The 24,491-nt window shown below is 48.2% G+C and overlaps 9 protein-coding genes across 9 annotated transcripts; 4 read left to right on the forward strand and 5 right to left on the reverse strand.

Annotated features, from left to right (window-relative positions):
• Positions 1 to 305: 305 nt before the first annotated feature.
• Positions 306 to 566, forward strand: LY89DRAFT_595445 (uncharacterized protein; the record flags this gene model as incomplete). Its single annotated transcript, XM_018209859.1, has 1 exon — positions 306 to 566. A coding segment is annotated over one exon (261 nt), but the record flags the coding sequence as incomplete, so codon positions are not given.
• Positions 567 to 1,203: 637 nt separating this feature from the next.
• LY89DRAFT_654616 (uncharacterized protein) lies at positions 1,204 to 2,804 on the reverse strand. The gene is made up of 4 exons (XM_018212307.1): positions 2,478 to 2,804; positions 2,190 to 2,418; positions 2,029 to 2,097; positions 1,204 to 1,912 (listed from the first exon to the last, which is right to left on the reverse strand). The coding sequence occupies exons 1-4, from the start codon at positions 2,552 to 2,554 to the stop codon at positions 1,226 to 1,228; spliced, it is 1,062 nt and encodes a 353-aa protein (XP_018065348.1). The 5' UTR covers positions 2,555 to 2,804; the 3' UTR covers positions 1,204 to 1,225.
• A 665-nt stretch (positions 2,805 to 3,469) lies between these two features.
• On the reverse strand, positions 3,470 to 5,243 carry LY89DRAFT_700341 (cytochrome P450; the record flags this gene model as incomplete). The annotated part of the gene is made up of 6 exons (XM_018217114.1): positions 3,470 to 3,915; positions 3,973 to 4,061; positions 4,169 to 4,781; positions 4,845 to 4,952; positions 4,988 to 5,099; positions 5,157 to 5,243. The coding sequence occupies 6 exons, from the start codon at positions 5,241 to 5,243 to the stop codon at positions 3,470 to 3,472; spliced, it is 1,455 nt and encodes a 484-aa protein (XP_018065349.1).
• Positions 5,244 to 5,986: 743 nt separating this feature from the next.
• Positions 5,987 to 9,666, forward strand: LY89DRAFT_654619 (uncharacterized protein; the record flags this gene model as incomplete). The annotated part of the gene is made up of 3 exons (XM_018212308.1): positions 5,987 to 6,100; positions 6,160 to 7,275; positions 7,332 to 9,666. The coding sequence occupies exons 1-3, from the start codon at positions 6,018 to 6,020 to the stop codon at positions 9,664 to 9,666; spliced, it is 3,534 nt and encodes a 1,177-aa protein (XP_018065350.1). The 5' UTR covers positions 5,987 to 6,017.
• A 919-nt stretch (positions 9,667 to 10,585) lies between these two features.
• On the reverse strand, positions 10,586 to 11,320 carry LY89DRAFT_563201 (uncharacterized protein; the record flags this gene model as incomplete). The annotated part of the gene is made up of 1 exon (XM_018208490.1): positions 10,586 to 11,320. A coding segment is annotated over one exon (735 nt), but the record flags the coding sequence as incomplete, so codon positions are not given.
• Positions 11,321 to 14,983: 3,663 nt separating this feature from the next.
• Positions 14,984 to 17,278, reverse strand: LY89DRAFT_786661 (uncharacterized protein). The gene is made up of 2 exons (XM_018223007.1): positions 16,772 to 17,278; positions 14,984 to 16,689 (listed from the first exon to the last, which is right to left on the reverse strand). The coding sequence occupies exons 1-2, from the start codon at positions 17,271 to 17,273 to the stop codon at positions 15,050 to 15,052; spliced, it is 2,142 nt and encodes a 713-aa protein (XP_018065352.1). The 5' UTR covers positions 17,274 to 17,278; the 3' UTR covers positions 14,984 to 15,049.
• Positions 17,279 to 19,350: 2,072 nt separating this feature from the next.
• LY89DRAFT_758673 (uncharacterized protein) lies at positions 19,351 to 20,594 on the reverse strand (the record flags this gene model as incomplete). The annotated part of the gene is made up of 3 exons (XM_018221440.1): positions 20,066 to 20,594; positions 19,644 to 20,019; positions 19,351 to 19,436 (listed from the first exon to the last, which is right to left on the reverse strand). Exons 1-3 carry the CDS (start codon positions 20,315 to 20,317, stop codon positions 19,351 to 19,353), a joined length of 714 nt encoding a protein of 237 aa, XP_018065353.1. The 5' UTR covers positions 20,318 to 20,594.
• Positions 20,595 to 22,723, forward strand: LY89DRAFT_234715 (uncharacterized protein). Its single transcript, XM_018206054.1, has 2 exons — positions 20,595 to 22,412; positions 22,523 to 22,723. The coding sequence occupies exons 1-2, from the start codon at positions 20,694 to 20,696 to the stop codon at positions 22,577 to 22,579; spliced, it is 1,776 nt and encodes a 591-aa protein (XP_018065354.1). The 5' UTR covers positions 20,595 to 20,693; the 3' UTR covers positions 22,580 to 22,723.
• Positions 22,724 to 22,986: 263 nt separating this feature from the next.
• Positions 22,987 to 24,261, forward strand: LY89DRAFT_739219 (uncharacterized protein; the record flags this gene model as incomplete). Its single annotated transcript, XM_018220442.1, has 1 exon — positions 22,987 to 24,261. The coding sequence occupies one exon, from the start codon at positions 22,987 to 22,989 to the stop codon at positions 24,259 to 24,261; it is 1,275 nt and encodes a 424-aa protein (XP_018065355.1).
• Positions 24,262 to 24,491: the final 230 nt, after the last annotated feature.

The raw sequence follows: 24,491 nt of genomic DNA on the forward strand, positions 1-24,491 counted from the left end.
ACAATCATAACACCTGCGATGCTGGCGATGAGGACCCACGACCTGCAAAGCGACGAAAGCCACGCGCAGCGCCTGCCGCGACTCCAACTATCTGCCGCAGGCATACCCCAGAGCTCCGCCTCAGACAGCCTCGCACCCTTGTGGCGCTGTCGACCACCAGACCTGAGATTGACAGCGCGCATCCCCGGGCTAATAACGGATGTCGGTCGACTTTCGTCGATAATAGCCACCAACATGCCTCGCGAACTTCTCGGAGTCCGTCTGCGGCAACAGAGGCGGCACCAGTTGCCGAGTATCAAGAATAGCCCTTCCAAGGCTTCCTCAAACGCACCAAGATCGGGGATGATATAACGTACGATCTTGAATTGAAACTGCCGCCAACCTCGGAACACCTTCATTTACCGATTAATCCCGCAGCATTAGACATTTATTCTAGCAAGGAGGCGCCAGCAAAGGTTTCGATTAATCATGACGCTGCTGCACATTCCAAGATACATCAAGCACCGTTGCAGCCTAAGAAAAGGCGTGTTAACTGGACAACAGAAGAGGATGCAACGCTGCTCTAGATGAGGAACGATGGCTATTCGTGGGAAGACATCATTGCTACCCTCCCTCACCGGAGCATAGGGACCATCCGGGTGCGCTGTTCGACAAAGTTCAAAAAGTGATACGGCGATCCTACGATGTGTAGATGGGCCGGTCGTTCTTGAACTGGAGGAAGAGCCAATTGCTTCGTTGGCATTGGGGCTCCTGCAACGGAGAAGGTCGAGCCGTGAAGCCGCGATGATGATGACGATTCAAGTGATGGCGATCCGGGCTCCAGCAGCGACAATCAAGATTCTAGCGAGGCGGAGCAGGGCCGTTCGAGCATGAGCAAGCAGGGCCGATGGTCAGACCTGGACGAGCAGCGCTTGCTGGCATACAAGAAAGAGGGCAAGTCTTGGGAGTGGATCTTTGGCAAGTTCCCTGGCAGGGCTCGGCTCACAGTACGCACGCGCTGGAACACGGTCCGGCCTAGAGGCGAGTAGGCTTCCTACCGCAGGTATACAGGAAAACAGATACGGATACATTTCTCAGTGGTCGCACGGTTTTGGAGGTGAGAACGGATCATTGGCTGAGTGAGGGAGCGATTGGAGCATCTTGAATGTATTAGATGGAACTACCAAAGCGGGGATCACGCGAACTTGGAATAGGTCATATCTGGTTAGAACAAATTTATTTGTTACTAATGATTCTCTGTAACCCTTTCTTGACGACCGGCCTGGTCTAGAATTTCTTTGCGCTGAAACGAGTCTTCGATTCTATGCACAATCTCCGGGGGAAAGGCATCACCTGATAATGGCTGGATGCCTCTCAACATCTCCATTGCCTCATGACGTCGATTTTCGATCAACATCTCAGTAGTCTTGATCCATCTACTCCTGATGACCTGTGGCGCTTCCTGACCATACCTCCGAAGTGCCGCCACAGCAGTCCGAAACCCTTGCGAGGTGCTCCTTTCGAATTTACACATTCCTCTGTGGTCCGCCGCAATGCCACATCTCTCTGTGTTGTCCAAGATAGGTGCTGCGCTCGACTCGTCCACAATATATTCCTTGGCGTATTTGAGATCCGTCTTCTCCTGTTCCCAGAAAAAGAAAATTCGAAAATTTGCCATTAGTGGGGCAAATTGGTCAGTGATATTTTGGAGTGTCTCGGACTCTTCTTCGAGAGCGTTCACTAAGCTCGATTCGATTTGCACTGCAACCTTTGGGATGGCGAGAGATGCAAGCTTTTGAAGGCTGCCAAGGAGACGTGCTTTACTAGATCCATGATGCGGAGTACCGAAAAAGAGTATGGCGAATGTGCAGGTATATATCGAGTGCAGATGTGCTATATTAGAAGCATGGCGGCTCGCAGAATATGCCAAGGCCTAGTGATGATGTCTAGTTAGAAAATGGCCAACATTGAGAGATTAAGATGGGGCAGCGTTTGTTGCCCGCTCTTAGGCCTCGAGCTCCATTGGGAGGATTGAACCAAATGACTTACCCGTTTTACTATAATCCCACCCAGTGAGTGGCAAAGGAAGATAATAGGTCTGTCATTCGCATCTTCAAGCTACCAGCTTTTTAGCGGATGTCTTCATGTATGCGGTACTCTGCCAGAGATGTTCGGGCTATCTGTTCTGTTTGGAGAGTAGAGCCACTTACATCCCTATCGGCGTGTAATTGCGCTATAAGTGTTTGAGCATGTTGCAAAATCCTCTCTGAACTGGTGGTTTTTCCTGTCAAGGAAGAGATGTTCGCATTGTATCCCCATGCTAGGACTCGAGCTCGCTTTAGATACTTCGGTAGAAGATCAGGATGATTTAACCAGCAGATATTCCCGGATGTCCACGTTTTGACCGCGTCTCCATTAAGCCCGTGCACTGCGACAATACTGGGTAGAATTGATAGGTCAGAGTTGGAAAATTGACTCATGAATGAGTGTGTACTTACTCAATCGCCGCTGGTTCACGGGCCGGTCGATATAGCTCTTGAACCCCAAAAACTTGCTGTGGGTCTCCAAGCCCCATGATAGAATATTGGATATGGATATCAGCGATCTTTGTCGAATATATCAGATGAATAGTGCGTATGTCATAGGGACAATGTGGGCAGAAAAGAGTAGTATTGATAAGTCTGAAGAATCTAAGTGAGAGCACAGGAGTGAGGATTATATAGGCATGAAAGGCTTTCAGCACAAAGAGCCCCTGAGCTAGTCCTAAACCAGCGAATAAGAGTGGAGACAACCGAATTCCAACTGACAGAATATGTCTGCAGAATGATACTTTAAAGTGCTGCAACAAGCAGCGCAGTAAGGTGCTTTTAAAATCGAATCTAGCACTGCCTCCTTGCACATAACCGCCTCGTTCCATCACTAATATAACTGCGCCCGAAGGTTGCGAACGGCGGCAGTTAACGATACTTGATTTGTGGGAAAGCACTCACAGCCCCCAGTAAACGCTGGCCAATTGCTAGACCTTTTATCCTGAAACACATTCCCTGACGGCGACACGGTCGCTACTCAGCGACTGGGCGATCGGGACAGGAGAGCATACAAAGTTGATAAGGTTAATTAGTTACGGTGTTTCTGGTTAACCTACGAAGTTTTTTATGACAGGGTTGTCACTGTACGTCACCTCACAAGCTGTGTCGCCCTAATCATGGTCAGGCGGCACGGGCCGCCGGGGATCCCGGCGAGGCGTTAGTGAATTCGCTACGATGCGAAGTACCTACCGTACAAGCAATTATCACATACAAAAGGAGTCCGCTTAAAATTGCCTTTGAAATGACGAAATGGTTTATAATGTGTCATTCATCTTGTTGGTTCTGCAATGCTATTTGAACCTCACGTGAAGCTTCAAAGTCATCGATATAACACGTACATCGAATTTCGGCTCAAATGCCCTTTGTAGTCGCTACTGTCCGTATGACGCTCATAGGGTCATTCACCGCCATTCAATTTTGACCCTACATCCATCCTCACTTGAGAGGACGAGAGTAAGTCGTTGTCTCTCCGCCCCGACAGGCTCAATCTTCTCGCCTGAAGGCAACGCGATGAGCGAAGAAGCCTGCAACAGCCTCACGACAGTATAAGAGACTTCCATGAGGGCAAAGTCTTCACCAAGACATTGCCTTGGCCCACCGCTGAATGGAAAATAAGCCCAACCAATACCTGAGAGCCCGGACCCTTCCCACCTCTCGGGTCGAAAGTCATCTGCATCCGACCCAAAGATACTCCTCATCCGCGAGTTGACGTACTGCGAAAACACAACCAGCTCGCCTCTTCTTACTAGAATGGGACTGTGTCCGTCTGGCCCACCACCAGTCGGTAGGATGGTGGTTTTCGTAGCTGTGCGATTATTCAATGGTACGGGTGAATAAAGGCGAAGACCTGCAAGGTAAAACCTTCAGCCTGTGGTATCATCTAGTGAGTTTGAATTTTACTTACTTTCTTTGATAACACAAGCAAGAAACGGCATTCTCCTAATTTGCTCCCGGCTGGGGTGCTCTGATGCGCCCATGACGGAGGAGATTTCTCTTCAAGGCGATCCATTATGTGATGATGGCGGACAAGAAGGCGACTGCACGGTAACAAACGCAGATGTCAGTTCGGCATATACAGATAATCTCAGGTCAAGACGTACAATGTCCAGGATAAACAACACGCCGTCGTATCTCTCCCAGCTAGCAAGATGTTGAGGAGCTGATCGCGAAGGTCTTCATTACTCACAGATTCCTTTGCGACTTGGTCGATAAAACCACATGATTCTTCTCCGAAAGCGTTTTTCTCGTTTTGCAAGTTTCGTTCCCGGATATAACGTTCCACGAAACGATGGACGTTGGAACAAGCCCGCCGAAATTTCGGAGGATTGTAAAAGAAATGCCATGGAGCGATGCGAAACCGCTTGGCCAGCCCTTCCTGTGCTATGCTGAAGCTCTCCGCAAATAATCTGTTCTCGTTGTCCTGGTCGATATCTGCTCTCAAGCTGTAGACTGACCGTCCCAACAACAAAGCAGTTGTCGTGTCCAAAGTAAGGTTGAAGAAGAGCGGCTGCAGATCGATGACCCCATCAACCGGCAGATGTGTTATGAGGTTGTCGACGTGCTCGCGGAAGTGGTCGAGATTCTGATACTGTGTTCGAATAAACTGTTTTCGCAAGAGCTCTCTTGAGTGTTTCCAGGCCGGGCCCTCTTGGGCGAAAATACCATTACCCAATAAATGGGCGAAGACATCTCGTCGAACTCCGAAGCCGTAGTCTGTATGATAACGATCAAAAATTAGTGCTTCCACAAGTCTTAGTCAATCACAGGGCGGTTTACCTGTGAAGTTTGTAGACAGAAGGGACTCAACGTTCCTCGGATGCAGAATATGAAACGCTCGTGGACCGATCAACAAGTATTGGGAGAGGTTGTTGCGAGGTTCGTAGTCTTTAGCAATTGAGCATAAAAGGCGAGAAGGTGACCTTCTGAATTCAAATCCCAGAGCTCCTTTATACGGTCAAGTCCGAGAGGCCATCTGTATGGCAGCTCCGGAGGCGGCTGGCAACGATGGCGGCGACCCAAAGTAGCATCTGCCTGTAATTTGTTAGCGTGAACTATCCTCGATGACTTGTTGAGACTTCCTCCACTCACGCGATGCTGGAGATATCTCTTTGTAACATAATAAATAATATGGGTTGCAAAGGCCACAAGAAACAAGGAAATCAAGGTCCGCTTCATGACTAATTGCGTGAATATGTCACGTAAATCCATGAGGAAAACGCTTTGGATGTTCATGCCACCTATTTCACATGGAGCAAGGTGTCAGCGCCGGTACTCTGATTGAAGAGCCTGGGAATTGCTCTTAACTAAAATTGCAAGCTGGAGGAAGCCGTGCGCGCAGCTAACAATTTAAGCGCTGCATAGCCACAAAGACAGGAGAGCAGAAGCTTATTGGATGAGTTTGCCCTTCAGCCGAGCGCTTATATGCGACACGTGCATGCAAGCCAAAAAAATTGGCGGCGGCACGAGCCATCCAACCAGAATGGCGTACACCCCAGGTGTTGTCTATCCACTCAAAATACTGCCCAGCTGCGGGGCAGTACGAAGAACGCGGTCAAAAGTCTGGGTAATACAGGAGAGTTATAGGCTTGTGGCCTGTGACTGCCCTGTAAGGATTTTACAAGGCCTAATCCAATCAACTCACTAGAATAACGCCCTGACCCATCGATTTACAGTGAGCTCACGTACCATTGAGCAGGGAAAGACACGGTAAAACTACAGGGCATTATTTTAAGCGAACCAATATGAAGACTCACAGGGCATGCTACCCTGAAAGCGAAGACATGATAGGGCCTAAACTAAGACATTACAAGCTTGCTAGCGAAATTATAGGCCCTGTAACCCCCCTGAATTTCCCAGACTTTTGACCGCGTTCTTTGTACAACATTCTTCCTCGATGTCGATGATGTTGTTCGATTCATCTGGTTAATTCAGATCTTTAGACTATTGAGGATGCCTTCAGGTCTCCTTCACCTTAATACGGTCGAGTTCAACCAAGCTAGAGTTAATCGGGAAGACCGAAACGCTTCGGTAGAGTAAGAGGATTTCAACGCGATAGTTGCCAACGAAACATTACTAACTGCGACTGCAATAGTATCGTTGCTGTCCATGGCTTGAATGAAGACATGATCGAAGCCTGGACTGATGCTGAAACGGGAATTCTCTGGCTTCGCAACTTCCTCCCAGAGGCCATACCAGTGGCACGAGTGTTAACATTCGGTTACGACGCTTCTGCTTCCTCATTCTACAGCGCCGGCTGGGCCGACACGATCCAAAAGCATGCGCATACTCTTGTGGCTGCTTTGCAGGCTGACCGAAGCATTGAGGGCTGTGACCACCGACCCATCATCTTCGTCTGTCATGGTCTTGGTGGGATATTGGTCAAGAAAGCGCTGGCCTACTCTGCAAGTCGAACGTCTGCGCAGGTGGTCCATTTATACACTATCTTTGTTTCGACGTACGGGATACTTTTCTTCGGAACACCACATAATCGCACAGATACGGCCAGTTGGTTTGCACTGGAATCAACACAGAGCTCGGAGCTTCGCACCACCATACAAGCAGATGGCCAGTTTAATACCGCGTTGAACTGGAACTCAGAGACTTTGGAAATAATTACAGACCAGTTCGCCCCGCTTATGAAGCAATTCCATATATTCTTCTTCTGGGAAGAGGTCCAGACTAGTTTTGGACACCGGTCAGGATTCATCGTCGAAGAGTCATCTGCAGCACCTATTTTGGACAACACAGAGCGGTCTGGCATAGATGCCACTCATTCACGTATGGTAAAGTTCTCAGAAACGAACTCTTCAAGCTACAGGACGATCATTGCAGCATTGACACGGTATTGTCGTGAAGCGCCTAGAGTCATTGCTCATCGATGGGAGGTGGCACTTGCAGCGCTCGCCCGAGCACGATCGAATGAGGCTTTTGAGCTTGCGGGTTTGGCTTTTGATATTCACAACGACCGCCTATTCCCCTGTGACCACAGTGCTTCAAGGAGGTCGCACAGCAAACATTTCTTTCCGCCTCAAGAGACCGCTGCCGATTTCATTGGACGTGAAGACATATCTCACATTCTCCACAATGCTCTATTTCCGCCAGAGAACACCTCGTCAATTAACCGGCAAAGAAAATTCGTTGTCTATGGGATGGGAGGCTCAGGAAAGACGCAATTTTGTTCCAAGTTTGCAAGAGACAATCAAGAGCAGTAATGTTTGCTTGCTCATCAAAGACTTAATCGGACGCTAATCGAACACATTGCAGATATTGGGCAGTTTTCACCATCCATGCAACGTCTGTCGAGACTGCGAAGAATTCCTTCGCTAGAATTGGGAAGATTGGTGGATTGGGAGACACCGAAGGCGCTGGCAAATATTGGCTCTCGCAACTAGAAGAACCGTGGTTGCTTATTATTGACAACGCCGACAATCCCGACCTAGACTTAGCAGGCTTGTTTCCAGAGGGTGACAGAGGACATATTCTCATAACGACTAGAAACCCAGACTTTCGGAGTCACGGTACTGCTGGAAGTGTCGAACTTAAAGGACTCAAGAAACAAGAAGCTCTGCATCTTCTGCTCAAGCGGGCTGATGTTCCCAGGCCGTGGGACGCGTCAACTGAAGCCGCCGGAAACGAGATAACCCGGACCCTAGGATATCTTGCACTGGCTTTGATTCAAGCTGGCACTTCTATTTTTCGAAAGATCTGCGACTTAACAGACTATCTGAATTTTTACAACCATTATCGAAGTCGGCGCCGAGCAAGGCCGCATTCCATGGCTGCACCCGAAGATGACGATATTGTCTACTCCGCCTTCGACTTTTCCATGAATTATCTCCAAGCTAAATGTACAGTCGTGAGTCAGGACGCCGTGGAACTCCTCAATATTGTTGGCTTCTACCATTTTGAACATATTCGGGTCGACATCTTCACGAGAGCAGTAGAAAACAGGCTCAGAGCACTTGCCTCCTCAGCGAACAGGCCTACACATTCAAGGCTTTTAGGCGCAATCATCACGCGATTACAACCCCCACCCACACTTCCACAGTTTCTCAGACAAGACTTAAAAACACTGCATCCATATCGTGTGAGACGAGCACTCCACGAGCTATACTCGCTCTCTCTCATCAGCTACGATGGTAAGGACGCGAGCTTCTCACTACACCCTTTGGTACACACCTGGGCTAGAGATCGTCTCGATCAGAGGGAAAAAGCGCTCTGGGCACAAATTGCACTGAATACGCTCACCGAATCCATTCTACTGCCACCAGACGATGCCGGAGAAATTCATGGAGAATTCAGGAAAGATCTGCTCCCTCATCTCGATGCCTGCCTTGCGGCATGTCCAATCAGGATTAGCGATTACCGTAGCCGATTGGGAAGACTTCAACTCTCCTACGCGAAATTCTTCCAGCAAACGTTATTACTCATCATCCGCGACCAAGCTCTCAATGCTGGGAAATGTGGCTATGTATACGCCGAGCGTGGTCGCTTTGGAGAAGCCACGGTGTACTTGTCAATGGTGAAAGACGTGTTGGTCGAAACTTTGGGCTACGAAAATGAGAGAACCATGATAGCGATGTTAGGTCTTGCGGGAACGTATTGGGGTCTAGGGCGCTTGGAAGAGGCAATTACTCTGCAAAAGCGTGTTGTTGAGGCTCGATCCAAAGTCTTCGGTCCTGAACATCGCGAAACCCTTCTGGCCATGGATCAACTGGGGCGGTCTTACTGGCTGCATGGTCAATATCATGAGGCTCTCAACTTGCAACAACTCACCACAGATCGGATGAAAGCAGTCTTGGGTTCAGACCATGACGACACACTCACGGCTTTGGATAACTTGGGCGTGACGCTTGGGTCTTGGCATAGATTCCAGGAGAGCATGGAGATTCACCAGCAAGTCCTCCTTTCCAGGGAAAAGAGGCTCGGAGCCACGGATCTAGAAACTCTGACAACAATGAACAATCTTGCTATGGCCTTACTAGACCTTAAACGTCTGGATGAAGCTAGAGGAACCATGCACAAGGTTTACGAAGAGCGAAAGCTTCAGCTTGGCAAGGAACATCCTTGGACATTATGGGCGCTCTGTAATCTAGCGAAAATCAATATTGAGCTGGGATTACTCCAAGAGGCCGAATACATGCTAGTAGATGGAATAGCCGCGGGTAAACGGAGCCTCAGCGACAACCATCTGGGGGTCTTGATGGGCTGTGGCGAGCTTGCACGAGTCTACGCCCGGCAAGGTCGATTCGACGAAGCAGAGAAACTCACCTTAGATACAATTCAGAGGCTTGAAAAATCCCGTGGGCACGAACACCCTGACTCCGTCTATGCCATGTGGAAGCTGGCACAGCTCTATGAGCTGCAAGATAAGATTGAGAAAGCTGTCCAGGCATGCGAGGTTGCCCTAGAGAGGGTCAATATGAGGCTGACGAAGCAACATCCATTTTGCAAAAAAATTGAATCCAAACTGTGCTCGCTTCGAAACCGACTCCGGCCGAAACTTGAAGATGCGCTGATAGATGAACGTCGCGACCCCGAACAACACGAAGATCATGTTGTACGCCAATTCAAAGCCCGCAGCCAACGGACATGGTGAAGAATGAGGCCAACAAATGTGAAAGTTGATCTCTGTTGACCAACTATGAGAGCTTGGCTTCTTTGGCAAAGGGAGAATGTTGTGCCATCGAACTCGATGGAAGATATAAGAGCCTCTCTTCACAACAGGAGAGAGGTGATCAGCCGACAAGATTCTGAATCTTGTGGATATCAATGACCATTACATTCTAAGGTCAAGGCCATCCGCGACAACGCAACAGCCCTGCCCAAAATTGCCGACCGTTTTTTGGGAGGATGTACCAATCCGATAGCTCTGCTTCAACCGCATCAACCCTACCGGAAAGGCTTGATTCAGTCAGGAGGCTCATTCGTGGGAATGGTTCGCGGGCAATGTCGGAGGAACCGGAAATCCAGCTGACACGGGCTTAGAATCCGACGGCTAGCAGCGATGGTGACGAGCAACTAGGCTGAGTAACTGTTTCAGACAATATATCGACGAAATGGGAATGCCTCAACGGGAGGACTAGAGTTTTGGTATACGGTAATGCCATATTTAGTTGAATGGAGATATGTATGATGCTATCTGTCTGTTCCGAGTTAGAAACGCTCGAAAGGGTGGGGTAGATGGATTACGAAACATTTGCCTTCACTGGATTTACTGTGACTCTGAAAATGATTGGCGCTGCCACGAATCCCAAATGAATCGCGTAATACGTTGTAGAGGAACTGGTGAAGGAGATTATTGTCATCGTGGTGTGCTTGCCTGTCAAACGATATATTTAGGGGAACTCTGGAATGGGATTGTTGGTCTATTATAATCGGCGTGAAGTTGGGGCTTACGAACATGGGGACAAAAGTCCGTGCGTTCAGGGCATCAGAATCATGAATTTTATTAATTAATTAGCTGTAGACCAGCCACATCGCTTAATTAAGTCGTGTACCCAGAAGTCCTGCTGCTCAATAAGCCCATTGATCCATTCCTGAGGAATTTTGTCCCATTCTTCTAATACTGCTACAACCATTTGAACCTCAGTTGTTGGCTGCCTTAGGCGCCTATGGAGAGCTTGTTTTATTCTCCTCCAGCACTTCTCAATAGGATTCATATCAGGGCTAACTGCAGGATGGGGGAATAGAGTAATACCCATAGAAGTACGCCAAGTAGCACAAATATTGCTAGTAGTCTTGTGGCCGTGAGCAGAGTTGCCGTCTTCCATGAACTGAGGGGTCTTCCCAGGCCCCAAAACAGCCGCAAAAGCAGCTAAAAAATCCTGAATATAAGGCTTGAGTACTTGAGCAAGGTAATCAGTTTGTGTAAATGCCCCACTCTTCCTAGTTCCATGAATGTTGATCAATGGACTTTTGTATCCGTAGCCTACAGCACCAAAGAAGTGTACAGGAATAGTGCCACCTCTATGCATTTGGAATTGAATGCAGTCAGGATGACAGCGTTCCTTCTTATTCCTAATACACCTCTGCTTGCATTTCTTCCCTCCAACTTGAAATGTGACCTCATCTGAGTACAGTATCTGACTCCATTCCCAAATAGTCCAAAACATGTGTGCTATCCCCCACAGCCACCGCGCATTGGCTTGGGTCTTAGTGAGGTAGGGCTTTTGGCAGCAGATACAAGAGTAGTATCCAGCTTCTTTGCAGCGGCGTTTGAGGGTCTTGACAGAGCAAGAGAGTTGCAATTCATCGTGTATTTGGATCCAATTCAGCACTCTAGTTGCATGGTCGGTGCAAATATACTCAATAATATCTCTAACCTCCTGTTCATTGAGGGATTCTCTGGGTCTCCCTGTGCGTGTAGGGCGCGCTCTTTCAGGCACATCGTATAGTAGGATCTTCCTAACTGTGCTGTCTCCTAGGTGGTAGTAGCCCTGGAGCTGTTGCAGGCCTATTTTAGCGAATTTGAAGAGCCGGCGTATGCCCTCTTTGTGCTTGGTTCTGATCTCTGCACCTGGGAGACGTGGAGACATAGGTGGAGTGGTAAAAGGATCCATAATGGTGGAGTTGTGATAGTTTAGTCCTAATGTGAAGAGTTTTAATTTCGAGGTTCTACAGCCTGAACGCACGGACTTTTGTCCCCATGTTCGTTATTCGTCGGCGCATTCGTTGGCGCATTTGTTGGCGCATTCGTCGGCACATTCGTCACGCATTTGTTGGCATATTCGTCGGCGCGGCCGCCACCTGCTCTACCATTCTTCCTCCTCAAAGTGTAAACACTTTCTGGCCCAGAAGATGGTTTGTGTCTCAAAATCTGCAATACAGTGCCCGTCACCAAGTTGCGATTTTGCCTATTTTGCATCAAGTCCTGATCCAGCCGGAAAACTTCGCCCCTACAAAACCTCAGCGACGGACTCAGTACCACGCCGCGTGGTACTGAGGACCACGCTCACCAAAATTATACTATTTTTCCAATTGCACAAGTGCCAAATTTGTATGGGCGGAACCTTAAATTCCACTTTTTGCAGGGTAAATGCGAGAAAAAATTTGCCAAGGCCATAAGCGAGAGCATTCTTTTCCTTAAGAACTAATTATTATGCCTTGTTATGGGCTTAAAAAAGGGTTAGTCTTATGGTCTTCTCCTTTGACTAAGGCTAAGAGCACTTACTAGGGAGCCAGTCTCCACTCGCCAGGGGCCGTCAGCACTTACTAGGGACCCAGTCTCCACTCGCCAGGGGTTGGTGTCAATGCCGTTAGCACTTGACATGAGCTTGGGACCACTTGGTGACTTAAAGTCAAAGCTTTGAGTCTCTCTCCTTTGTGAGCTTAAAAAACTGAGTCTTTTAATGTTCTTTAAAGCTCGGTATATGAGCTGTTTGATAAACTTCTACACTATAAAAGTGCACTTAAAAGCATTGGAATTAGTACTAAAAGTTTACTTTTGGTATAGCCATATTCCGCAAGTTAACAGGCGTAGAGAGAGAGAGAGAGAGAGGAAGGATGATGGAAGAGAGTGATAAAGGGGAAGGCAAAGATGCTCCACATCTTAATTTTTGAGAGCACGGCAAACCGGCACATTATACTCGCTTAATTAAGTGTGCCATTCTGTCCCCTGCCACCACCTAATCGAATCGAGTTAGCCTGAGCGTGGTACTGAGTCCGTCGCTGAGGTTCTGTAGGGCGCAATCATTTCAACAACTTAAAGGTGCGGGATGCGGAACACGAATCATTCTTCCAGAAGCCTTTCTGCGTATTCTGCAGCAATCCTATTCTCTCGAAGACGCGGAAAGGTCTTTGGAAGTCGGGCATGAACAAGTACTGGCTGTTGAATCATTCTGTGGAGTTTGCTGAAGTTGAGGAGCGTCGAGACTGAAGAAATGGTAATTCTCTCACCTCTCGGCCGATAGTTATTACTGAGAGAAGCACAGAAAATTGCCGTCATGCTATCGCCGTTGCAGCTAGATAAGCTTGCCAATGAATGGCAGTTAGAATACGAATTAGAGGAAGGCGATTTGATCAGTCGAAAGGGAAAAGCGACCCGTTTGAGTCGGGGTATAGTCATCGCAAGAACACCTAAAAAAGACCCCATGCAATCATTGAAGCGTCGGCGACCATCGCATGAGCAAATTAAATCTGGTACGTGAATAAGATTTTCTAGCAAATCAGAGCTAACACTGTGCAGCCGAAGCCTTTGACTCTGCAGAGACAGGACCAAACCACCCAGGAACTGAAGTATCTGGTCAGTACTGAGAATTGAAGTTTTTTGCTTTCAGAAGATAACGACTTGAATTGCAGGCGCTGTTGCACGCAGTGGTAAAAGATACATGACTCAAAGGAGCCTTGTCAGTGACGAGCTACATTTCGCGACACCAGATCATTCCGAAGCCCAGAGATGCAAGGAGTCGAGCACCATTTGATATCTGGGCCAGCAACGCCATTGAAGCTCTTCTCACCGTCATTCATTGGAAAGATGACCTCGGAACAGCTGGAGGAGATTGCGGGAGAGGATGCTCGTCAAAAACGCCAGCGAAAGCAACTCCAGAAAGAGATAGAGGATCTTGAGATGGGCAAGAAGATATTGACATAATCCTATTTCTCACAAGGGAGATAAGTTGCCGGGTGGTCTATGCGGGGAGCCAGTCCTTTTAATTGCAGAAAAGTCGTTCTAGTGAATTATGTTATTGCAATTTATATCACTGCTCTATTCGTTGTGATATGACAACTTTTCATCTACGGAGAAGCTCTCGAGGACTGCTTCCCTCATCTCTTAGCGACTTCTTCGATGCATCAAGTGTTCTCCGCACAGGCATATCAGCCAAGCTCCTTCGAAGCGTTTCGTATTATATCCCCCCAAAATTTATTATAATTTTCATGAGGCCCGCAGTATCCTATGTGAGCTAGTGACATGGTCCCCAATATTGTCCACGAACTCTCCACACCCGCATCGAAATGCGCTTCCACTACCTCGCCCGAACGTATCAAGATATTTGTTTAATGCTTTTACTTGTACTCGAAATAGCGATGTAGCTCGGTCAGAATCCAAAAGCTCTTGTAGAGCAGGTTGTATATTCACCCAGCTTTGAAGCGAATCGAATAATACACTCGGGAGTTCTATTTGCAAAGTTGAAGAAAGCGTTCCGCTATACGCTTGGATGTCTTCGGAAATATGATCTGGAGATATGTGGAAGATAGGTAAGTGAGCCTTTAGGACTCGACTCATAGTAGAGAAGCACTCTGCTGTAGAATAATTGATACCGGCAAGAAATCCGCCAACGGTCGTAAAGATAGCATGGAGAGTGCCTGCAGGGAACTCAAGCTCGTGAGCAGAGTTGGTCTCAAAAATGATACCCCCTCGAAGTTTAGACCTAATACGTGCAAGACGATTGCTGAACCCAGTCGATGCAATATAAAGGTCGAGGTTCTCTAGTATATTTAAAAAAAAGAACTATATTTTTTTACATTTACTAATTATTTTAAATAACCTTCGCCGAGTAATATTTAAATTAAATTAATATAAAACCAACGCAAATATACTTTAAATTTATTATAATAAAAATTTATAAATTTTATTTTTAATAATTATATAAAAATATAAAAAATATTTACTAGTTGAAAGTCACGTTTCTTGACTGATTAGCGATTAATAAGTCGATATTAGTAAGTTAATCAGATGCTTTCATTTTTATCAGTTAATCAATTAGGGAAAAACCTCGACTGCTGACTGACTGACTGGCTGATTTACCAGCTTGACGGCACAGCCAGGGGCTTAGGCGAGACATGAAGACACTTCCGTAAAGCCATCAATTGTACCCAAATGAAATAATATTAAGATAAGCTAGCAATATTACTATCTACGCGCAAACGCCAATATAAAGTATACATGATCCCTTGAAAAGAAACCGCAACAAGGCCTTTGCCTGTGACAGTCCAGATCCACCCCTGGGTCTGGATTGTTGGTAAAACAAGAATTTTCTGAACTACTTCCTCTGCAATGCCTGCCAATGCCCCCCCTCATTTCCAATTGCTCCATCCGTATGCGGTCCATATATCAGAAACAGATTCCGACTTTGCCGTGCTTGTTCTTCTGGAGTCCCGACTCGCCTCGCAGCTCGAAGCTCTTCAGGAAACTCTGCATTCATATCGTAAACCACAACAGAGTACCGGCCTCCTGTCCACTCAAACAAAAGCTGATTAAGTTCAACGTCAGTGATCAGCGCGTTAGGTCGTTCGCCTGAAGTTCTGCGCATCTCGGTGAAGCGTTCAAGTAAAGCCACCGGCGTTATTTGACCAAGCGGGTCATCAGGGTATTGAAGCCTCATCGCCTCAATAACTGATCGAATACCACAAACTCCGCGCCGCTCGGTTCCAGCTCGGTTTGTTATCCTCGAACTGACGTCCCGGATGTTCCATCGGTTCAGATTGAAGTTGGCCACTTGCCAACTAAACCCGTCAAATCTCATTTCCTCTTCCTCGGCTATGACTCCAACCGGTGCGATCATTCCTTCCGCGGGAACTTGTAGATCTAAATCTGGCCTCGCTGACCTCTCTGACGCCGCATCTTCGAGGTCCTGTCTGGCAGCAGCAGCTTCAGCGGCGGATTGAATAGCAGCTGCAGCTCTCTCGCTCGCGACAAATGCGTCAATTATCTGTTGAATGGCTGCCCTGATACATCGCCTTCTAAGACTGGTATCACTTTCGCCTGGGTTTAGCGTCAACGCAGGTGCTGCAGCATCTTGTCCGGCTGTCGGTTTTTTAGGTGGCCCCCCTAGGTCGTCCCAAAGTATTCGAAGACCAGAGACCTCGGTTATGGCATCCGGATTCAAGCCCATGGTTCCATTGTAAAAATCGTCCGGGATGTAAACGAGTGTGCCATCTTCTAGTCTTACATCGGTAGGTTGAGTTGATACTGCTGCTTCCGCTGCCGCAACTCTCAAACGCTCTGTCTCTTCAGCTGCTTCTGGGTCTTCTGCCGCCGCTTCCGCTGCAAGTCTTAGACGCTCTGTCTCTTCCGCCACTCTCGCTTCATCTCTGAGACGCCTCATCTCTCTTGCCGCTTCTACTTCTGCTTCCGTTTCCGCCGCCGCTGCTGCAAGTCTTAGACGCTCTCTGTCTGTTGCTGCTTCCGCTTCACGTCTACGACGCTCTATCTCTGCTGCGTCTACCCCCTCACGGGCCAGTCTTTGAGCTTCTAGCTCAGCTGCCAGGGCTCTTCGCACAGCCTGGTTCAACTCTATGGCTATTTGTCGCGCATCCTTGTTAATAGGAGTCTCTTTTGGGGCCGTTCCCCTTCCACCGGGTGGTAAACGTCTACCTGCAATTTCTGGGGTTGGAGGCCGGCTCGGAGGTGGACTAGGTGTCCGAACTCTTCCCCTTCTCCAATCTGCCTTCCGTTGTATCTTCTGCGCTGGAGTCTCGCCCCGATGGGGCGCAGGTCGTTTTCTGCTGGTTGGGTTAATATTTACTCTACGGCTGGGGCTAGCATTGTCCCCATTATCTCCGTCATCATCTTCATCGTCCTCGTCATCCCCAGGAGGGTCTCTAAGAGGACCTGCGCCTCCGTCTCCCCCGCCTCCACCACCTCCAGCTCCGCCTGGTCCCTGGGAGGGATACGTGTAGCCTATAAATCGGAGCAATACGATCAGTACACGACTCAAGAGAAAGGAAGAAATGATGGGTAGGTCGCCGAAGTTAAGACTTACCTGCTGGAGGCAATTCATCATCCACTCTGTCATCAGCATCACCAGGTGTATAGCACGCGAACTTGGCGATACGCTCTTTCCAGTACATAGTAGTATCAGCAGGGAAGTTCATCCGGCTCAGTAAATCAAGGATGCTCAGCCGACTGCCGCTGCGCTGTATTGCTCCGTTGCCAGCAACACTGGCGAACCATTGAGAAAATGGAAGCGCTTCTGCTGGGTCCTCCGCTATCAAGCCTGCTAACCATACCAGTCGGCAACAAAACTCTACCCAACGTTCAACATCTGTGGCGTCCAGGGAGCCTCTCGCTTGTCGAAATTGGATGAAATTCGGATATAAATCTTGGGCCGGCTGGCCGTCACGATCGGCATTTCCTATAAAGTTCATCTGTCTGTTAACGTTTCCGAAAGCGTACGAAGGGTTGCTCTGATCGGAAGGCCAGTTCATCAAGCGGGCAAAGTCCACTTTGGTACCTGACCGAACTGAATCACGAATCTGCTGCATTGATGCTTTGCGTGCTATTTTTGCAAAAGAGACGTCGACATTACCGTACGTTACTGGGGCCTGCGGGCCTTGGTATTGGGCAGCTGGCGCCCTCGACCCAGGACTACCGGTAAGGACTCGTTCTAACACGAATCCGAGGCGATTGCTCTCGGCATGGTATTTGGCACCGGGGTGGTGTCGCTTGAGTGGATGGTATGGTCGTCGGCAAGGCGGATGCATCCTCGCGATTTCTTCTTCGTATAATATGAGAAGGTTGGCGAGAACCCTCACAGCGTCTTCGTTGTTCGGTGCGACAATGTTTACATGTAGTGCACACTGGTTGGTGATGAAGGCACCAATTTCATTGTCATCCGCCCTAAATTGGTCGTCTCCGTCTTTAAGAGCATTGAGATTATCGAAAACATCTTTAAGGCTTGCTCTCCATTGTGGCATTGTAAACATGCCAGAATCATCGCTTGAGAAGATCGGACAAATGAGTTCTAGGCCATAGGAGTCCCACTCCTCTGCCATGTCACTCTCGATTCGAGGAAGCCATTTTGTGATATTCTGTGACCCAACTCCAGTAACCCGGGGAGCATTCGTAACTTTCCAGCCTGGTGCGGATCTGTACCAGGTATTTGTCTTAACATTTTTGTCGATATTTGCGTCGGCTGAAAAAATCGGCGCTGGTTGCAGTGTATTATTGTTATGAAGAAATTGTCCCACAATATCCAGAGGTTGCCTGTTATAGGGAATTATTCTCTGATTTCGATCAGGATTAGTTCGGCGAGTGCCCCAACTGTTCTATTGACAAATCAGCATACACTTTGGCAGAAAATCTAAGAGCTGTGGAGCTCATCCAAGCAGTTAGTGTTTCCTTTGGTGAGCAACTTCCGAGTAGGATCTCGAAGATTTCGGCTCTTGGGATGAATAAATACAAAACAAGGGCAAAATTTGACCTACATAAACCCTGTTTGGACAAGTTCTCTGGTCGTTCTGGGTAAAGAAGGGGAGAGGTGGGGCAGGCGCGACAGTGTGGCGCAAGCTCCATTTCTGATCCCGAGCTCTGATATCGTAGCTGAGATTCTTTGCTGCGACTTGTGTAATAGTGGATTGGTGAAATGCAGCGACGAATTGTATTTCTACAGTAATTTCTAAAGGATTTGCCTGCGCAAAATCTGCATCTACCCCCGACATGGCGAGAGGGAGAGGCAATAACGCCCTGAATGATAGAACTAAGACGCTTTCAAGCAATGGAAGAGTAAGGTTGAAACAAGATCCACGGATCCACGAAGACGGCACAACTCAATCCTTAAATGGCCAGAATAGCGTCCTTTGTCCAGAGTATAACAATAGTTCTCAAACTTCCGTTTTTCTGACATTAAGAGATAACCGTTTGCATCCAAAAGCTTCAGTTCCCTGTGCTCAAAGAAAGCAATGGACTGTTTTCATTCAAAGCTAATGGCACGTGACACACTACCTAAGCACCTGCTTAACTCCAAAGTGAATGGTATTTTAGGCCACAAGTGTGAAGGGTTGCATTGTAAAGATTTACACATCGAAGAAATGCAAATATCGTGCCCAAACTGCGCTGTACTTGTTCTCATCCCGCATTGTGAGTGCGAGGGAATCCCCTTATGTAGGAGGCGAAACAATACGGAAATGAACAATACAGTGTTGTGGAGAATATCTTGAATAGCCACGAATTCTACCGGTATCAAATAAGTCAATTGGAGACGGTATGGATTTCCGAGATGTATAGATATTGGGGACCGAGGCAGATCTCCAATTATGGGGTTGGTTCCGGTCCCCGATTGGAAAAAACTCTTTTGTGCAAATGTCAAAGAACGAGGTGCTGCTAAGGCGGAAGAGCCGATCAAGGCAGAAACAATTTTGAGGAACAAAGAAAGTTGTTGGATCCCACTGGGGAATATAATAGATCACCGAAGTGAGGAGGTCTTTACAGACGCAGGCGGCTCCGAGACAAAGGTACATGCAAGCGAGTAGAGCTCGTCATGCCACACGAAGCAAGTGATGGTGCATCATATGGTCAAGTTCGTGGTATTAACAGCCAATAAACGCCAAGAAAGATAAGTGATCATTTTTCGTCGTCATCGTCATCCTCCTCGCTTTCCTCTGGAATAGCTTCTTCCTCCTCAATCTGCTTAATCTCATCATCTGAAGCTGCTGAAATTGTTGATCCTCGATGAGACAAAATAGGTGGATTTGTATCTGCAGACTTCCAGGTTGTAGAATTGGGCGACTGCAGTGACTCCAGCTTGTCCATTGATGGGGGAGGAATGGCAAAGGATGTGCTTGTAGATGCAGTCTTCCAAGCTGTCGAGTTCGGCGATTGTAAGGACGAAAGGGAATCGATTGTGTGATTGCCACTTGAATCGGTGGTTATGGGTGCGGGTACAGCCTTCTCGTCTTTCGCTGGTTCAGCCTTGCCCACGCCCGAGAATGTCTCCATCGGCTTCTTCTTATTATCTTTGGCTTTTTGCGCAGCTTCTTGTCCTACTTGACGTAGCGCCAACGTAATGGGTGTGGCTTCAGGGACAGAAGACTTGGGTGTCTCGGTTTCTTTCGAGGTCGAGGCCGCAGCGGACTCCGGCTTGATATTCTCCTTCTGAACCGCGGGTTTGGAAGGTGTGCTCGAAGGAGTAACGGCTGGTGTTCGTACGGGTGTCATATTTGAGTTTCCCACGATCTTGACATGTTGCTTCAGCTCGCCGTATTCGTTCCAATCTTCAACCTCGACGAGATCCTGCCCTGATCAGCTGTTGTTCCCCACGATGGCGGGTAGAACTCACTCCTATGACCAGTCCCATCTGCACCAGCCCCGGTATTTTCCTGGGTCTGCCAGATTCATCCTTTCCAGCTCTTCTTCCCCATAGCATGCGTGCCTTTTCATCCGTCGCGATATCGAGCGCTTTGAATGGGATCCGGTTGGCCTTGAGGATGGTCTCCATCCGCGAGGTAGCGGTGACGATGTGCGAGGATCCCGAGGTCAGACTCGTATAGAGATAGAGGTGTGGATCATCGGAATAGGTCTTTGAGGCCATGTTTAATTCAATGATCTGTATCTGGTGTGCGCCGAGGGAGGTGATTGTGATTGTCGTAAGGTGTGCGGATCAACAACATTTGTTTCACAACTCGCGACGGTTGAATTCGAGCGGCCATGACGGGCCCGCCAGCGAATGGGGAAATCAACAGTTGCTTAGACCTTTTGCAAACTTTTGACAGCTCAGCAGTTATTTTGTATCCGCATTGCAATTGGTAGGAAAATACACAAATGCTTCAGTGATGCAGATGTAAGAAACCCTGTGTCTCGTGCTGCCTATCAGCTCTTATCAAGAGTGACGACGACATTCTTGGTTTTTGTCTGACCTCGGCTCTTTCTGTGAAGCTGTTCTTCAATAATAAACATCACCCACGACAATGCCTTCTCCAACAGGAGCAGTCTTAATTGCTCGAGCTCTCCATGAACTGGGTGTCAAGGTCATTTTCGGACTTGTTGGAATCCCCGTTGTCCAAATTGCAGAAGAAGCAATTGCTTTGGGAATCAGATTCATTGCATTCAGGAACGAACAAGCAGCAAGCTATGCAGCCACAGCTTATGGATATCTCACTGGCAGGCCGGGAGTCTGTCTCGTTGTTGGAGGACCTGGTGTTATCCACGCTATGGCAGGCGTCATCAATTCCTCTGCGAACGCCTTCCCTCTACTGCTACTTGCAGGTTCGAGCGAGACACATCTAGTGACGAAGGGTGGTTTTCAAGAGATGGACGCCATCAGTTTGTTAGCACCACACACCAAGATTTCTATACAAGCCTCCCTCGACTCTATACCTCAATCTCTTACGAATGCATATCGAACTTCGTGGTATGGCAGAGCGGGAACATCATTTGTGGATCTCCCAGCCGATGTCATACAGGAAGTAGGAGAGGAGGAAAGCACGCATATTGTACCTTTACCATCTAAACCAGCAGCAGATCCGGACAGGATAAGACAAGCTGCGATTCTTCTCAAGTCTGCAAAAGCACCTTTAGTCATTGTTGGGAAAGGAGCTGCATATGCTCAAGCCGAGGTCACTATCAGAAAATTGATAGATCAAAGCAACATACCATTCCTGCCCACACCTATGGGCAAAGGTGTTCTGCCGGATTCCCACCCATCAAACACAGCTTCCGCTCGATCAACAGCCTTGGAGGGAGCTGATGTGGTCCTTCTACTAGGTGGAAGACTGAATTGGATATTACATTATGGAGAAGCCCCAAAGTGGAATCACGCTGTCAAAATTATCCAGGTTGATATCTCTGCTGAAGAACTAGGTCGAAATACTGGTGATGCATCCCTCGCCATTCTTGGAGATATCAACTTGGTGGCCTCTCAGCTCATCACTGCCTTATCAGGCTGGACGTATAGCACATCTTCTCCTTATGTCTCTACCATTCGATCTAGTGCAGCCAAGAATGAAGGAAAAGCCCGCCAGGCTGCCAAAAGTTCAAAGATACCTATGACATACGCAAAGACGTTCACTACCATCAAAGACACCCTTGATCAACTCTCACCTCTCAATGATGGAGACATAGTTTACGTATCGGAAGGTGCGAACACAATGGATATCTCTCGCTCGATATTTCCTGTCTCACATCCACGCCTCCGCCTCGATGCTGGTACACATGCAACAATGGGCGTAGGGCTGGGATATGCCATTGCAGCACATTGTGCTTACAATCTCCCCAGTCCGGAAGGACTGTCCGAGTCCTCTTCTTCCCACAAAAAGGTGGTATGCTTGGAAGGCGATTCTGCGTTCGGATTCTCACTGGCAGAAGTGGAGACCATGTCTAGGTATGGCATGGACATTCTGATTTTTGTTATCAACAATTCGGGCGTTTATCACGGGGATAGCGAGAGTAGTGATGACTGGTTGGAGAAGCAGAAGCTCACAATAGCGGGAAAATCTGGGAAGGGTGGACTAAGAAGTAGTAGTTTGGGGTGGGAAGTGGAGTATGAGAAAATTGCTGAGATGTGTGGCGGCAAAGGATATTTGGTACGAACTCCAGATGAATTGGCAAAAGCTACAGAGGAAGGCTTCAAAGCCAGTGTTCCAGTTGTTGTCAATGTCATCATTGAAGCCGGAACAGGTCAGAAATTGGTAAGTCAACGCTCCTTTCTTCCCTTGCAAAGATCACGCGGATGCCACGTGAGGTGTCCGTTTGCTTGGGGGACGCTTTGATAGGTGAGGTAGCAACTAACGCCTCGCAGGAATTTGCATGGCAGAACAATTCCAAGAAGACAAAGAAAACAGCAGCAAAATTATAAGCCTGCCTTTGCAAAACCGGCGCATCTGTACATCACCCTGGCGGAGTAAAGGCGCCCACGGTGAGGAATCCATAGAATGGGAGCTTGGATATCTAAGACATAGATTCTCACGAAATAAAATGACATCGATGATCTTTCCACGCATTCTCTTTGGTCTTAATGCAAGAGCAGTTCCACAACCCTGTCCACCAATGAGTTCCGCTGCACGAAGCCGTGTCTTTACCACTTTTCCTCGCATCTCGGTCTTCTCCAGCCCCAGTCCCACCCCTTTCCAAAACCCGCATCATCTCATCCTCCTTTCTCCCTCTCTCTCCACCCTTGTACTCTCACCTTATCCCACCCCTTCAAAATGTCCCCACCCAAGCCCCAATATCAACCTCACCCATCCTCCCCTCCAGCCCACCACCATGTGTTTCCTCGGCACCAAAAAACCTCCCAGGAAACATCCAAAGCCTCAGCCTCCAGCAAAAATCATCTGTCCCTTCCAATCCCAGCCCGGAAACCGGACTTCGAAATTACCCCATCACGTCCACTTCCCCCCTCCTCCTCCTCCTCCTCCTTCAAACCCAACCCCAAAACCGACGTTCTTCCTCAGCAAACCAAAGCAGAAACCCAAGCCCAAACCCAAGAAACAGGAAATGATCCCCTACGTTCCTGTCCACGCCTACGGTTTCCCCGTCCCTCCTCTTCCCCCACCGACGAATCACGGCCAAATCGCCATCTGGAATTACAACGACTACACCTCGTTCGAGCAATCGCTCGAATTGTCGCGGTATAGAGAGAGAGAACGAGTAGCGAAGGAAGAGAGGGAGAGGAAGGTGGTGGAGGAGAGGCAGGGGAGGGAGTGGGGTGAGTTGGAGCGGTTTCGGGAGAGGCAGTGGAGGCGGGATGATGCGTTTCAGGGGCTGATGATGGAGAGTTTGAGGGAGAGGATTAAGGTGGGGGAGAAGGGGGAGAAGGATGGTGGTGGAGCGGGTGGCGAGTGGAAGAAGGAGGTTGGGGGTTTGAGGAAGGAGGTTGAGGAGATGAAGAGGGAGAGGGAGATGGGGGATACGGTTGCGGTTGCTAAGGCGAGGGCGGAGGCTTTTAAGGAGGCTAGGGAGGAAGAGAAAGCCAAGAAAGAGAAGGAAAGCTTTGGTTGGGGAGATCGTGATAACAGGGAGAGGGAGTATGGACGATATAGTAGGGAGCAGGATGGCTTTGACTGGGATAGAGGTCGAGGTGACTGGAACCAGAAAGATAGAGGCAAGAAAGCACTCGAGGACCGATTCGACGACATCGAGATCTTTGGACGAGGAATGGCACTTGGCAGACAAGAAGCTCAACCATTGCCAACACCAGCCAGGAGACCTCTGCTTGGAGAACGACGGGGTGGATTTGGATACGGTGGAGAGTTTCACTACAAGGAGGATTCATACGAGGGCTACGAATACAGCCACGGTATGCCTTGGCATCAGCCTCATCTTTCAGAAAGAAGAGATCCTCTTCGAAGAGGGGCTTGTCCTGGTACGGAGGGATTGCGTGATGGGATAAAAGGTGTCCAGAGCAGTCTCGGTAGATTTGAAGACAGATTTCGGCTTGAGGATGCAAAGAGAGGAATTGAGAAGGACTTCAGACAACAGTATGCTTTTGATAGATTGGCTGATACGGTAGGACAGATGAATAGGAGACTTGGGTGTTGAATTCGTCCAGATAGCTTTGATAGAATGCATTGAATTTGAGTACATGAAAGTATCATAAGTGTGAAAGTTCTCGTTCTAGAATGCCCTATTCTGAAAGTACAGCTTAGTATAGTAGTTTGTGAGTATAGAAAAATATACTTCAAAATTAGGAAGTTTTGCTATTGTATCTAAATACGTTACGCACATAAGAAAAGCACAAGTAGTATATTTCTTGTTTTGAGTTATCTCTT

Source organism: Mollisia scopiformis (genome assembly GCF_001500285.1).
Source record: "Mollisia scopiformis unplaced genomic scaffold LY89scaffold_24, whole genome shotgun sequence".
In the NCBI taxonomy this organism is placed as follows: domain Eukaryota; kingdom Fungi; phylum Ascomycota; class Leotiomycetes; order Helotiales; family Mollisiaceae; genus Mollisia; species Mollisia scopiformis.